General features: G+C 38.3%; 1 protein-coding gene across 1 annotated transcript; it reads left to right on the top strand.

The window, feature by feature from the left end:
• The first annotated feature begins 292 nt into the window (after window positions 1-292).
• Window positions 293-15,895, top strand: shisal2a (shisa like 2A). The gene is made up of 3 exons (XM_006634838.3): window positions 293-770; window positions 7,024-7,160; window positions 14,172-15,895. Exons 1-3 carry the CDS (start codon window positions 589-591, stop codon window positions 14,354-14,356), a joined length of 504 nt encoding a protein of 167 aa, XP_006634901.1. The 5' UTR covers window positions 293-588; the 3' UTR covers window positions 14,357-15,895.
• Window positions 15,896-16,249: the final 354 nt, after the last annotated feature.

Here is a 16,249-nt window from a genome sequence, read left to right as displayed (position 1 = left end):
TTTATTCTCATCTCTTTAATGTGTGCCCAATTATTTTATTAATTGCCTAAGTTAGATTTATCACGTGCCATTTAAATTAAAATATAATGTGCATTAAAGGCACTTCTTTTAAAATGTACTAGGGAGCTATATTAAAAAGCAGTCATTTTTAAAAATGAGACACTTATAAAATACTCAGATTTATGGTCATTATGCCATTTGATCATATAATTTCAGTCATGCATTTATCACTGTAGAGCGAGTGTGCGAGACGGAGCGAGAGAGACGTCAGCACAAAGCGGGATAATCAGAGTGCTTGAAATATTGTCGTTATTTTTACCAAATACATTCCCTCACATAGGCATACGCGGCGAACACCATCTGCGGACACCCTTCCAAAACCCATATAGTATATAACGTATCTTACCTTCGGTTCTAGTTTTTATTACACTTTAAAAATGGGATAGTTCAGGGATGCAACAGTTTATGTACAGTCCTGGAAACGGTTACTTTAAAGGAAGTTGACTGCGATTCGCTTGTGTTCTTGAACTGTTTACCTGCGTGTGGGATGCCTCAGACGCAGCTCACCTCTCCGTCAAAGGGACCAGAATGAGTGCGGACTGTACAAGCTACTACAGTGCAGAAAACGTGTTTGTGAGTGGGTTCACGTGTCCCAAACCGGGCAACGATGACAGTGCGGTCTTTTGCTGTGGATTTAATGATATCAAATACTGCTGTGATGACCCTAACAGCTTTTTTCCCTATGAATATGGGTACATGTGGTGGCTGAGGTAAGGCTGTTTTTGACCGAAATTATCATTTTCACTGCTAAGGTGTTTACTCGGAAGAAATGGTTTTCTTTTCCACATAGACTTATGTCCTTATGCCTGTGCTATTTTTTTTAATACCAACCGGCACGTCTGTCTCTGTTAATTTTGTGGGTTTTCTGGTTTCAGACATTCGCTGTCAATGTGTTTTCTGGCGAGTATAATATTAAATGCAATGTGATAAGCAAGTTTAATTCGATTCCTTCCTGTTCTCATTACCGCTGAAGATAAATTTAATGCCCGTGCAACTTGAAGCAAATTGGCAATTTCTAGGCTTGTTATAGCTATCATAGGTTTGTATGAATGATAATGGACAACCCTTTTCATTGTGCACGATCTATTGTGCTCACAAATCCAACAAAGTAATGAAAATATTAAACAACATATTGACGAAGAAGAAAACTATTTCAATTATCCCGTCTGTTTAAAAAAGTATTTTAAAATAACCGAAGCTAATCACTTATTTCACGTAGTTATTTGGTTTAAATTGCTATGTGTGCAATTATTATTTCCCCTGCTTTGTCATATTTTTTTAATGTAATGTTTCTTTGCTTGATATTCTAAATATTCAAATATTCTTTTGAAAATATTTGTTGGAACATTGCATCACTTTTTTAAAGACACAGAAGTTAAGTTAAAAAGTTGAGAATCAGTGAATTATTGCCAAGGAATTGTAGATGACTAGTGAATACATAATTAATAAAATATGAAATGAAATATCTAAATAGGTTTTTGTCCCCATTGATGCTGATAAAGTATTCATTTTTAAATTACTAATTGGCTGCAGGGAACCAGTTGTCTCTCAGTTTATTCTAAAAAAAGATTTATCACCTTATTCCCAGTTCCAGACATGGTTCTCCAGATGAGTGAGGTTCATTAGCTAAAAGGGATTGTGGTGGCTCACAATAATCTTATTTTATTTTACATTTCAAAGTAACTGGAGGTAAACTCAGTCCACAGAACATATGCATCCACCAAATAAAAAGACTGCTAAAAGTCTCCAGTTCTACTTCTGTGGTCATTACGACTGAAGTAAATACACAATCCCTAGATATTTCTTTGCACCTCTCTACATAAATGTCAGTTTGAGGGAGGAATAAAAAATAGTGCAGTCATCATGATGTCTCAATGAATATGTCCTTGATGTAAAAAAAACTGGAGTGAGAGCAATATTGGAATGATGCTTTGGCCTTTCTACAACATCTACTTTCAGTGAAGTAGGTTTACGAGAAATGTTTCATTTCCTCATCCTCAGAATTTAGAATTTAGAATTTAGATTTATGTCCTTATGCCTATGCTAATGAAAATGCTCCTGTTCACCAGCAACCCCAATTATTCACCAGTCATTTTCTCCACAACGTCATTTCTGACCATTCTGTGGCTTCACTTGTTGAATAGACACCAGTTTCATCAACTGGTAAGTTTACACTAGTTACACTAGACCTGTGACTTAAAGATCTTGAAGGAAATTTATTAAGTTAGTTGAACAAGTATAACATCTATGAGATGAAATCTGCACACTCCAGAGCAATGAAAATTATTACATATCTAAACTAGACCACAAGGAACACTTTCCCATGGTTGATTATAGTGCACACTGAAGGCTTCCATATCAAAATCAAACTTCACTGCTCAAGGTGCAAAGTTTTAATGGTATAAATGGTTTGAATAGGCTGTAAATTTAGGGGCAGACTGGACAGTTAACAGTGTGCAGTATCATACAGCTAGTCAGTGCAAATCTACTGTTATATGTTATTTGCATCCAGTAGTTATTTACTGTATGCAGACAATGTCATATACTGTACAGTATGTACAATATTAATATAACCATCTGAATTCTTTATAAATTCCCAAATATAGTGTGTTGATCCATTTTTTTCCTTGCTTAATGCACTTCAGAAAAGTTGCATTGTGTGACATAGTGGAGGTTAATCTCACCTTGTGCCTCTGCTAGTCACCTCTAGAGGGCCCCCTTACACAACACCCGCTCTACTAATTAGTACCGCTATATCAGATTCTCATGTGTCTGCCCCAGGGTTTGCCTCAGAACCGCACCAGTATCACTTGAGCTCAGGCGCACAAGTATTTTCTCTCTAAAAAGGAGAATAGGACCATCTAGTCATCCCTTAACCCTTCTGTCTAGGATGTAATGTTTCTTTGCTTAATGTTCCTAATATTCAGATATTCTCTGGAAAACATTTGCTGGAACACTGTCTCACTTTTTTAAGACACAAAAGTACTGGTGATAACAAAAAACACAGAAGATGGTCTCTGCCTGTACCGACCCCCTTGACACCTTGGGAAATGGGAATACTGACCACACATTTTCAACGAGACCAGGTTGAGGATCTTACATTGAAACGCACACAGGAACAAGACTCTGAGTTCAATGGACAACCTGTTGATGCTCACGAATAACTCATTAATTTATCATCAGAAATGATCTTTACCAACTTGACGGCCCGAATCTGGAGCAACTCCTAATAACCACAATATTGGCAATTCATGCCTAAACTGTCCAACTTACATTTACTTGATGGATACCTGGGGATAGAGAAGACCCAAGAAAGGGTACTAAAAAGATTTTTTTGGCCAGGAGATGCTGTATGCCGACATCAGGTGCTACTGTAATAACTGTCCTGACTGTCAGCTTAGCTTTCCAAAACAATGGCTGCATGTAACTGCTGCAGCCCCTACCCATCATGAGGAATCCTGTACTCACATCACAATGGACATGCTAGATCGTCTCCCTAAAGCTTCCCAGGGTCAAGGATACGTATTAGTAATGGTGGATTATGCCTCGTGTTACCTGGACAGGGCTGTCAGCAATACATAGTAAGGGCCATAGTACATGGTCAATTTACTCACACAAGTCGGACTACCGTAAGAGATCATGATGGACCAGGGAACTGTCTTCTCCTCCCGCCTCATGCAGGCAGTTGTGGTTCTTCTAAAAATTAAAATCTTTAGAAATGCAGTATATCACCCCCAGACCGATGGCTTGGTGGAGTATTTTAACCACCCCCTGAAGCAGCTGTTGAAAAAGGTGGCTCAAACCAAGCAAAATGATTAGAATTAACTCTTTCCTCTTCCAATGTTTGCTGTCATGGAAGCCCCAAACCTTGATGGGGTTTTTCCCCATTCAAACTACTGTGTGGGAGACAACCGTAGGAAATGGTTGATGTGGCTCAGGAGACTCAGATTGCACAATGTCCTCAACTATATGAATACATTTTACAATAGACTTAAGCAATTAAGAATGCTAGTAGAAATCCACCTCAAAAAGGCACAGGACAGACAAGAACAGAGCTGTAACCTCAAGGCACAACTGCTAAAGTTTAAATCGGGACCGGGTAATGTTTCTACAACCCACCCCTAAGTGTAAACTTTATGCCTTGTGGCAAGGTCCCTGTGAGGTATGTGAAATAAATGGGCCAGTAACATACAGAACAAGCCATTCCGATCATAAAAAGAAAGAAAACAATGACCAAGTCAACATATTATAATAATGGCATGAATTTAACCCTGGCGAAGGGTCTTCTTCACATTTGAGCTGTTGAAAAAAGTGAAAATATCAGTAACCCTCTCCCTTTGTCACTGGCCAAAAGAGAAAGAGGATATTATCACCCAACTGCACCAAAACAGGTAGGTTATTAATGCAGATTTATTCCTCAGTTCACTGACAGATATGACGTGCCGGTCTGGCCCTAAGACAATTCCTAGGACTCTGAAGTCAGCTAAAGCATTTTCCGACTTGAAGGTGGTACACTGTACAAATCCAGTGCTTAGGGTGCCAGACTTTTCGTGCTGTTTCCTTCTGCAGACACATGCCTCTGAGAGAGAATTGAGGTCTGTCTTATCTCAGAAGTTTGATGGGATTGAGAATCCCATCCTTTATCTCAGCTGCAAGATGATCCCACAAGAGAGAAACTGTGCTGCTGTGGAAAAGGAATGTCTGGCAGTGAAGAGGGCTATTGAATCCCTGCAGTACTATCTGCTCAGCAGGGAACTCACCCTAGTGACGGACCATGCATTGCTCACCTGGATGAAGACTAACAAGGACAAAAACGCCTGAGTAACCAAGTAGTTCCCGACTCTACAACCCTACAGGTGTACGTTGGAACATTGTGCAGGTTCAGCACATGGGAATGCTGATGCTCTCTCCAGGACCCACTGTATGGACACTCATAGGCAGCTTTCAGCTATGGGGACATGGTGGAGGTTTATCTCACCCTGTGTCTCTACTAGTCACCTCTAGAGGGCCCCCTTGGCAAGGAAGGTGGCACACTCGTCTTCCTTTTTCTGACAACTATGTGGACATGCAGTTTCCTTGACAACACCCGCATTAGTAAATTAGTACCACTATATCAGATACTCATGTGGCTGCCACAGGGTTTATCTCAGAGCCATGCCAGTAGCACGTGAGCTCAGATGCACAAGTATTTTCTCTCTAAAAAGGAGAATAGAACTATCTGCTCATCCCTTAACCCTTTGATCGACATGATGCCTATAGACTGGTTCCACATTGGCCCTCTACCTCCTTCAAGGGTATTTAATATAAAGCCAGTGTTAAACACAGTCCAAGATATTCACGCATTGTTACAATTGTAACAGACATTTTTTGGTGTGACCTGCCTCTATGTGGTCCTTTGCAGGTCTGGAGGACCTTGGAGGTCTGTTTGAGATTCTAACTGAAAGACATTTATTTAATACGAAAGACTAGAAGCAAGTGAATTCTTTGTTCTCTGACACAGCTTTGTTAAGAGGGATGATAATCCAGACACACTTGGTTAAACAAATATTTATTACAATTACAAAAAACAAACTACACCACAAACAACAAAACATACAACATATAAGTTACAGTATTTACAAACAAGGTGGTCACCCAGAAAACCCCAGACTTCTATTAAGCATTAAGCTCTTAATGTGCCTACAGAGGCCACATAAGAGATGAGCTGCCTTCTAACTAAATATAATGCAACCTGCAGTTCAATCTCTCTCTCTGCACCCGAGATGCCACAAAATAAATGGGAGCCTATATCCCTGTCCATAAAAATGCAGGAAAGACTTTTCTAACTGAGGTATCTTTTACACAAGTTCCCTAAACACATGGGTGGGGCAGTGGCTCTGTGGCTAAGGATCTGCGCCAGTGGCTGGAAGGTTGCCAGTTCAAATCGTGTAGCTGGCAGAGGAATCCTACTCTGTTGGGCTCCTGAGTAAGGCCCTTAACCCCAACTACTCCAGGGGCACTGTACAATGGCTGACCCTGTGCTCTGACCCCAATGCTCTCTCCCTGTCTGTGTGTCTCATAGAGAGCAAGCTCGGGTATGTGAAAAGACAAATTCCTAATGCAAGAGGTTGTATAGGGTTTATAAAGTGATGTTATAAAACACAGAACAGCACACTCTCTCTAACAAGGTTCAAATACGTGGCTCCAGTCAAGTTTGATTTGGATGATCATGAAGTAGGGGCTCTCACCTGACACAAGCTTCAAGTCCAGACTCCTCTGGACTTCCTTCTCTTTCCTTTTTCCCTGCTCCTTCTTGTTTCTTCCCTCTCTTTCCTGTGCTCTTAATGTGATCTTATATTGTCTCTTTCTGTCATGCTCCTTTGCAATCATATAGCTTGCCTAGGTATACTAAGAAAAACTTTACAATTGTTTCTGCTGAAGGGACCCCCCAGACCTCAGCAAACATCCTCTCAGGTTTGAAGCTAGAAGTGTTTACTTTGCCAAGTGTCACAAACTTTATCTTAGAAATGTAAGAGACACTTCACAGTCACCTAAAGCTATAACTTTATATTTTGAGAAAATATGCAGATAAAGTGGCATCATAAGATCAATTCTGGACCTGAAGTGCTATCTGTATGGAACCACCTGTAGGTGCTCTGGTTTCCTACCAAAATCCAAAACATTGTGGTAGGTTAATTGGCTTCTGAGAACATTGGCTCTGGTGTAAGTGTGTATGTGTCTGCCTGTGAGTGCCCCGTGATGGGCTGGTGTCCCATCCGGGGTGTATCCTGCCGTGACCCTGGATTGCACGAAGCAGTTAGAAGAGAAATGGATGCCTCTTTGTCATCTAACATATTTAGTAGAAATCAATCAGCGTTTTGAGGGTGCAGCTTGTAAATGATCAAACCTGTAAGCAGTTGGAGTCTTATTTGTTTTCCTGACCTTTGTTTCTTGTCTTGTCTCTCTCTGGCTTTGCATTGGCAGTGTGGGGGCGCTGGTGGGCCTGTCCATTGCAGCAGTAGTGCTACTTGCCTTTGTCATCACCGTGTGTGTTCTCTGCTACCTCTTCATTGCTACCAAGCCCAGCCGGCTGGACAATGGACTTCCGCTGCGAGCCCCAGGTAGGACAGTGCGCTGGGGAAGAAGTAACTCGGGGTTATGGGATACCAAGCTGCTCCAAAACCTTGAATGACACCCCTTCTGAAATTTAACCTGGTGAATTTTCAGCTTCCACCACTGTGGTTTTTCTCTACAGGTTGTACTAATATACAGCAGCATACTTTCACTGTGATCTTCTTTAGTTATACTGTATCACGCTTTAATTGTGCTGAACTTTGCTACAGTCACACAGTCCACATTCACAATATTAGCATTGCAAAGTTTTTATGATTACTGACCTGGTTAGTCACAGTGTCATCACAATGCTCTGATCCTCACTCCTGGTCCTGGAGAAACACTTCTGTTTTCTGTTTTGATCTCCATATAACTTGAATCAGCTCTTTAGGCATTATGTTTGAGTTTTCTATTAAATCTGCAAGGCTGTAGATCTCTAGGACAAGGAGTGAGGATTACTGTTCAAGTGTCATAAATCACACAAAAGCAGGATAAAAGCACAGAAAAGCTTTGTGAGATAAATTTCTATAATAAAAAGAGGAAAAACAGGGTAAAAGTGAAGAAAACATTCCCGAATATTTCCCGAGCAATAATCTTTTATAATAGTACTTTCATGGTGTCTTATATTATTGCCCAGACCTCAAGATGGGTAGGTCAAGTGGTTGCAACTTTAACTTTTATATTTGCACCTTTAGTCAAATATGTAGTGTAGAAAGTACTTAAAAAACATTGAGATTCCGTCATTTAAGGTTGTTGCAATGTAGTATAAAAGTAGCATCACCATGGAATGATCTCCATCATAATACTATAGCGCATGGCTATACTGCACTTGGAAAGACAAGATTATCATCCTCTCTAGATAATATGATCTGTGTATATCCTGATGATAGAGCAACTATTTAAGTCCATTGAATATACTGTGACTAAAAAAAGATCCTTGGATTATTAAGCTACTAACAACCATAGCAGTTAGATTGACTCAATGGCCTCCTCAAGTTTGTAAATACATTGCTTCTGTTGGTGAAATATCATTATCAGGAAATGTGCCTGTGATAGATCATTTAACACTACCCAGCTGCACAGTAAAACATGAGGAAGAAACTCCTGAAACTGATGATACAGCTCAAGGAATCTGACATTTTCAAAACTGATCTTGACATGTTTTATGTAGCTTCAGCTTTCTGGTTGGAAAAAGCAGATTTTATCACACTGTTGAGTATTTCTTTTCTAGATCTGAAGTCTGTAAATGTAAAACAGATATTGATGACTGAAAGGATGCTGAAAAAGGAATTTTGACTTGGGTGCAAAAACGGTTATCTGCACTCTGGTCCCTAATTTATGACTTAATGTCGGTCACCTTCTTTAAAAATTAGATACTGAAAGTAGTTTTATTGCATTGTTTTTATGGTTTGAACATGCTTTCCAAATAAATGCCAATTCACATACATTGTAGGCAATTTTCTTCATTTGGCTTGCTAATCTTGCTTTGTAAATATCTCTCAATAAGTACAGCATCTACTAAGGATGATAAAAGACAATAGTCCTACAGATATGTTCAGCTGTTTAATGGAAGCTGATTACATGTGTTTGACATGGAAAGGACCTAAAAGATCAGGAAACAGGCAAATTTAAATTCTTTAACCCAGTTATTTTTCTTAATGCTTGGGATTGTCACGGGCGCCAGTCCTGACTCCCGTGTAGTGAGTAATTAGGACCCTATGCAGACAGTAAAATCTGGAAGAGACTGGAGAAAGACAGGGAAAACATGGAGAGGAATGGATGGGAGGACTGACAGGAGCTGGCTAGGATGGTGATCCAGGTGCGTGGGGGAGTGCAGGCAAACAAGTCCAGTGGGAGTCCAAAAGGGAAAAACAGCACACAATCCAAAGTCCAGGTAGCCAGGAGGTCAATCCAAGATGAACAGTTAAAAACAGGAACTGGGTTGGGACCAGAACAGGAACAGGAACTGGGAAGCTAAAAACACGAACACAAGGCCAGGCGCTCCAAGCCCTGGACCCAGATGGTCAGGATGTTGAATAAGACCTGTCTCGAGCTACACGCAAGTCCGGGGAATAGGCAAGCCTTGTGGCGTCCATCTTCCAATACTGATCACAGAGATTAGAAGGTACATAACATATATTGTGACGGGTTAAACAGGAGACAGGTGCACGTAATAATGAAACTAATATAAAAAGGTCAGAGCGCCCTCTAGAGGAGGGATGATGACTGTGACAGGGATCTCATTACATTTGTGGTAACTTTACGTTACTTCTTTGAAGGAGGTTTTGGCTTTAACAGGTTTATTGTATAATACAGTACATGTATAATACATATAATTAAACAGGTAAACTGTATAATACATGATGGATTGAATTTACCAAAAATAACTTAATCTCATTGTAGCTGTACCTGTATAAAGGTCACACAAGAAAGCCGATTTGATTAGTATTCACCTGTACATCAGAACCCCTGGCTAGAGGTCAGTGATTTGTACTTTCAATGATGTCCAAACATTTTTCATAGCGGACATTTGTGGCAGAAGCATTTTAAATCCTTTAAATTTCTGTTTTATACTGAATATTCAGTTTCTGCACATACATTACAGGCATTCCTGATTTTTAGTGATTTCAAACATATTTTCAACAGCCAAAAGAAATGAATGGGGAACAAACCTGTAAAAACATTTTTTGTAGGCATTTCAGTGTTTAATTCCTTCATTTATAATTTATGGAATTTGAATAGTACAGAACAGAGTTTTAACTACTCATTCTTCTTCTTGAGCTCTTCAAAATATGTGACTGTATCATATGATTTGCATGCACACAGGTACATATGATTTGAAGTACACTCATCTGTGGGTGTTACTGCCACTGTATGACATTAATCTTCATACTGTAACAAAACCAAATGTGGTATTCTCAGGAGAGAGTTAGCAAACAAGGCTAGATAAGCTGTTCTTTGGAAAAGGCTGAGAGGAAATAAAGAACCTAAGATTCTGAAGGTACTGAAACAGACAAGACACCATGCAGCAGCTCTGTTTAATACCCAGACTGAAATCTGGGAGCTCTGAGATATTGGAAGAGATATTGTGTTGTGGTATAATGCTTTATACCAAAAACCTAATGCCAAGAGTCCTGCCAACAAGCAACAAATCTTTTTTTTTCTGTAGAACAGCATCCACTGTGTCAGCTTGCATAGAAAGTATCTAGACCGCCAAACAAACTGTGTCCCAAGACAGTAATAATATAAGTGCAGGGGCAAACTCTCTCAATGATAGCACATGCTGTTTTGATGAGCTAACAGTCAATATTATCATGCAAATGATTCCTAAATAATGCAGTGTGTATAATTAAATAGAACTGATTTAAATAATCTAAGGCCATTTTCACATTATCAGTGACTAGTAACAAATACCAGTATGTGCACTGAAAATGATGCAGCCTGTTTTGCAATTAACAAATCATTAATGGGTTACTCTGGTGTTAAGTGAAATCGAATATTTTGCGGCATGCTTAGAGGAATGCATTTCCAGAAATCCCTTTAAAGTATCATAAGCTATTCTCTTTAGGCTGTCCTGGCAGGAGTGCATGTTATACAGTAGCAGAGCTGCTCAGATAAATATAAAAAATAAGTAAATGGAATGTATATTTACTTAGCTTTCCCATATTGTATTGTTTCAAACACACATTCAGCTTAGACCAGCTGATTTTACATATACCTGACATCCAGAGCATATAATCATTTCTTACTTAAAAAGCAAGACAGTGGTATCGACAAAAGTATAAAACACAAAACACAATCAAAAACAGCAATCAGCTGAAAATTGTTTTCTTAACATTTAGGCCACCACTATAGTTCTAAGTCTAAAGGGAATGACATTAGTTAATGTCTGTACAATTAAAAAACATTGTCAAAGTCAGCCCAATGAATAGCTTTATGCTCAGTGATAAAACATGAAGTCAAAATTGAAAGCTATGAGGTTGAGTATTTAAGACTGTAGATCATAAGACTGTTACCATGGTGTACTTTGTTTTATTCAAAGTAAGAAAAATATTTTAAGCAGTTCAGCAAGAAATCCTTTTCCTGGGAAGATTATTTGATAGAAGACTGCAATACAGACTCTTAAAAATATTGTTGATAGAGCATAAACACAGTAGACAAGTCTACACTGGAGAAAGAGAATGATGCAAAATTAGCTCCTCTCTTTGTACTCCTTGTCCAGACTTTCTCTTCACTAGCTGAGCTGAATATTCTCAGCTATTACGTTTGGGATACTGAGGACAAATTTGCACAATGGCCATATCAAAATTAGCTTATTTTCTGCTGCATGACTACAGCATTTGTACAACACATAATGTGCCATTCACATATTTTAAAAAGATTTTACAGTCATAATCAGTGTTTGTTCTATTGACAAACAGATACAGAATACTATTTACTGTTACCAATTTTCCACTCAACTGTTTATGTTCATATCTCATCCTGACCAGCCCTTTCGAGCATGAGGTTTACCCATTATCAGTATTTACTGTATATTGCTAATGAAATAATAGCAAAGACAAAATGGCCCAGCAAGAAGATACACGTCCTCCAGGTGTCCTTAAACATAGTGAATGTATTTTTATATTTGAGTGTTTTTTTCTCTTGTTGAGTTACTGAACCCTACTGTGAATCTCAAAAAAGAGATGATGTAGTAATAATTGCTTTCAGGGATTAGAGAGCCTGTACTCACTGCCACAATGTTCCTTAAATTTAGACTTGGTTAAATGGGAATAATGACATGTTGTGTTGTTTACAAGTGAGGTGTTTACAAGGTAGGGGGTCTCACTGTCTCTTTAGCTTTGTAGATAAGTACACCGTGTGACACAATAAGCGATCAATAGAGTTCAGAATAATACAAAATATTCAACTTCTCTAGGCCAAGCCCTGCTTACTGATTAGGATGCATTACATTTTCAGAGGATTGATCAACTGAGAAGGTCAGAGTCAATTATCTCATTTAAAATTAGAGGGTGCTTTGTACGGGTCTCAAAGCTTTTCCTAATGCGGCACAGTTTGCAACATGTTCCATGCACTTTTTATAGAAGAGTTGCCATTAGATGAATTTAGTATGAAAAATGATAAAACAGTACTGTTTTCACAAATCTCTTCGGGTGCAAGGTGTATGAGCACAAAAGCTTCTACATTAGTTTCTTTCTCAATGCAATTTTTATATATTCTTAACAGAATTAATGACAGTGAAACAAAAGCAGTTGTTTCAGAAGCAGATCTAGGCTGTTAATATTCCATCTGACACTGCCTTTTCATCATCCAGCACTTGTTAGTTGACAATTTGATTTGGGGGCCTATATTGATACATAAAGATTCCCATCATTTGGCAATTTTTCTGTGACCCACTGATATTTAAGGCATAATGACAGTTAAGATAGACTTGCTCAGATTGATGACTCAACCACAACGTTGTGAAAATTAATATAGATTTATGCGACTTAGACTTCAAACCAAAAATTCAAATAAGTAGTGGGAAATTGATATATCACTGTTCTATTAAGTCTGCATATAAATATCTACATAGAGAAACAGTTCCATCTGTTAATCTAGCCATAAAATGATTTGTTAATGCGCACCAATATAGCATTTTTCCAGGTCTGATTTTAAAAATATCTATTTTTATAAAGCCCACGCATAAAGCCCTTGAGGACAGGTGTTTTGCCAGGGATGTTGTACAATTTCATTAACATTCAGCATCACTAACATTTACAGGAACTTTGACATCTGTTTATTCACTAATAGGCACTAGCGACAGATTTGAGTCATGGCAACATGCATCTGTAAAGAAAAATGGAAATGCCAAAAAAGGGCTACATTTAACTGTATTAAAAGAGTCGGAAAAAGATTCTCACAATTTTCTCTGCAGCGTTATTTAATCATGATAAACTTACTTAATATTGCTTATTAAGCTAAGTAACTCAGTGTTTCAGTATTCACCTTGTATATATTTGCTGAATACAATTATAAATCTATGTGTATCTCAGGTGATTAACCTCCAAGTTACTGATATTACAGCTGTCACTTACAATACCTTAACAAGGTGCAGACCATGCTAGGTGACTTGTCATATTATTTTCAGTGGCATTTCATTATTTAACGAACGCCAAACAACCAATAGGTTGTGTAATGGAAGCCCACCGTGACTGTGAACGTAGAAGAGAAATGTATGATATTGAAACATCAGTAAATGGTGTGCAATACAGGTTTGCATAGTCAATTACTGCCATAGGTAGTTAGCTAGCACAGCTGATGGCCTTGGTAATTTGTTCAGTGTAATATTCAGTACTGAAGCAATGCAAAAACTACATTTATCTTTCAGGTTTAATCACAATTTTAATTATATGATAAATTCAGTGGTCAACCAGTTCTGTCTTAAAGACCCTATTAATGCAAGAGCCTTTTAGTTATGTTTAAAGGCCAATTAAATTTCTAACACAATTTCCCTTTAAAATATGTTACAACTTTACCAGCTGTCTCATTAGATGTATGATTCTACATTCTTGTGTGCATTTTCTCATTCTGACCAAACAGTTTGTATGTTTTTTTTGTAACACAAGCCTGATAATATCACTAGTCTCAAGTCCACTCAATCTTCTAGGCGTCTGTTCCTTTCTGACATTAAGCTCTCTTGTTGTTCAGCAACCTGCAAGAGCTGGAGAGCTTGAAATTGGAGTCAGTGGCATAATCTGCAGCCCTTTTGCAGAACCTCCTGTGAGGTTCTTCACCTCCTGAGTCAATATTTCACATTCATAAATTATTCAGAATTTAGATGTCTGAAGTCATTAAAATCTGATTATACAATGTACGCAAATGCATACAATCTTTAATCTACTGTGGTGCCTTGTACATTAGTAGTGACGCTCAAAAGTTTTTGATTTGCACAAGGAGCATGGTTATTATTTGGCTAAGTGATGTTTGCCTGCATGTGCGCTGTGCCTTTAGCGACAGCTTGTTTCTGTGCCTCACAGGTGCTGATCTCGGGGCTCTGGAAGGGCCCAGCCACTCCAATGCACCAACAGGTCCACAGGGATTCCGCAAGCATTTCCTGAGTCGCAAACTGGACTGCGACAACCAGCCCCCCGACCCCGACCGACTCTTTCAGAGGTGCTTCATGGCCACTGTGACCACTATAAATGTTGAGGGGCCCTCCTAGACACATCAGACACAACAACTGTGCAGACATTCTACAGCAGTCTGCTTTCAAGACAGTTTTTGTGTGAGAAGTCTAAAATGTAAATATTTTTTTAAAAGAACCAGCCTTCTGAGCATGCTAGATTGTGAGCAAACTGATATCAGTAAAAATGAAAGATGTCGGTTTAAGGCAGATGACGGAAACACTGTGGGTGCTTCTGTGGCTATTAGCTTTGCACAAAGCCAAGTCCAGAAACTTCATAAGGGAACATCGCCAAAGAACACCTCTTTCCATTTCACTTGACATGGAGTTTGTACAGCTTCAAGGCCTTTTCCACAGAGCTAACAGCACAAGGTAGTAAAAATACAAATGAACAAGTGGAGGTTGATTCCTGGATGAAAAGCAGAAACAATGCTTTGGCTATGCAGCTTTCTAAGAGAGATGATGACAGAAAGGGATATGACAGGGATATAACAGAAGGAGTCCAAAAAAGGCTGTCTTTTAAGAGTGGAACCCTTTCTTGTTCATTTGCAACCTGCATGCTGATACAAATCTCCATATGAACCTTGTAAAAATCAAAAGTCTGGACTGAATTTACTTTAGGGTTTACAAGTAACATGTTCAATGCTTTTTAAATTAGCTTTTTTAAAGATAAATACAGTATGTGTGTCTTTGTGGTTGTTCTTTTTCAATATTGTCTTGTTACAATCCCTGACACGACTAACAAAGCTCTCAGCTCTCTAATTGTGTTGTTTTTTGTAGGCAATGATAACCAGCAATTTGCTTCAATAGGAGGGGAAGCTTATCAATTTAATAAGCTTCAATCATTTCAGTATTTCTTTTCTATGTAGACTGCTTTTAATCCTAGAACTACCATGCTCATTTACCCAGATAAAGACAGAAACATATTTTGTTACATTAGAATCAAAGGGAACAATTACTGGATCAAATAGCTTTCTCTGTGTATTTAGTTCGCCTGAGTCTTAATACATCACAGCACTGAGATTAGCTTTCCATTAATGAAAAACAAATTGTTGAACATTCAAATGTGATGAATTGTTAACAGACTGAGCAACCTTAAAGAAAATCTGGTGACAGGTACAGTTACATCTGTGCATTTAAAATAAAACAGGTGCAGGTGTCTCTCTGTATAGTACTATACAATATTTATAGTATATACACAGATGCCACATGAACCCAATGAAGTCTCTGCCAGACACTACCAGTGCCAAAGCAACTTTTAAGTGTCCTTTCCTGTCATTAATGTAGAGAAATATCATTCGTGTCTCAAGAATAATTCTTCTACAATGTATCCTACTGTATGCAATATGCCTGTTTCATGATGAATTATTGTACTAGTGATTATTGTATTAGAATATGCTATTAACTTGCACAGCTGGTGACTTTTACTTTGGTGTCTTTGTATTTGATGTGTCAGAAGAATGCAATTTTCATTCAATGCTGCAGATGACCTGATGTTTACAAATCAAGATGTAAGCTTTATTTATGCATTTAGATTTTGTCATCATTTAAAATAAAGTTATGAAATATATTTACAATCGCCATAACACTTTCTATACGAATAACGTTATTTTATAAATGCTTAAGAAACTGAACTCCCATGACTGAAGGTGTCATTTTATTGTCACTGTTAATGTGTGCTATAAGGTTGTGCATTTTTCCTTCTGATTATAATTGTGCAGTTCATAGACAAAGGGACAGCAGTATGTTTCTTTCTGTATCTGGTAAATATTATTTACAATATAATATTATATACTTTTATATATAGTATGTGACAAAAACATTGATATATATGTATGCATGTTCACACATACTTCATATACAATATGTTGTGCTAAATCAAGGCAGATCCATGTGGAATAAGAGGAATAAATCAGGGGAGCAGGGCACAAA

Source organism: Lepisosteus oculatus, chromosome 9 (genome assembly GCF_040954835.1).
Source record: "Lepisosteus oculatus isolate fLepOcu1 chromosome 9, fLepOcu1.hap2, whole genome shotgun sequence".
Lineage (NCBI taxonomy): Eukaryota > Metazoa > Chordata > Actinopteri > Semionotiformes > Lepisosteidae > Lepisosteus > Lepisosteus oculatus.
This window is presented reverse-complemented; position numbering and strand designations above follow the sequence as displayed.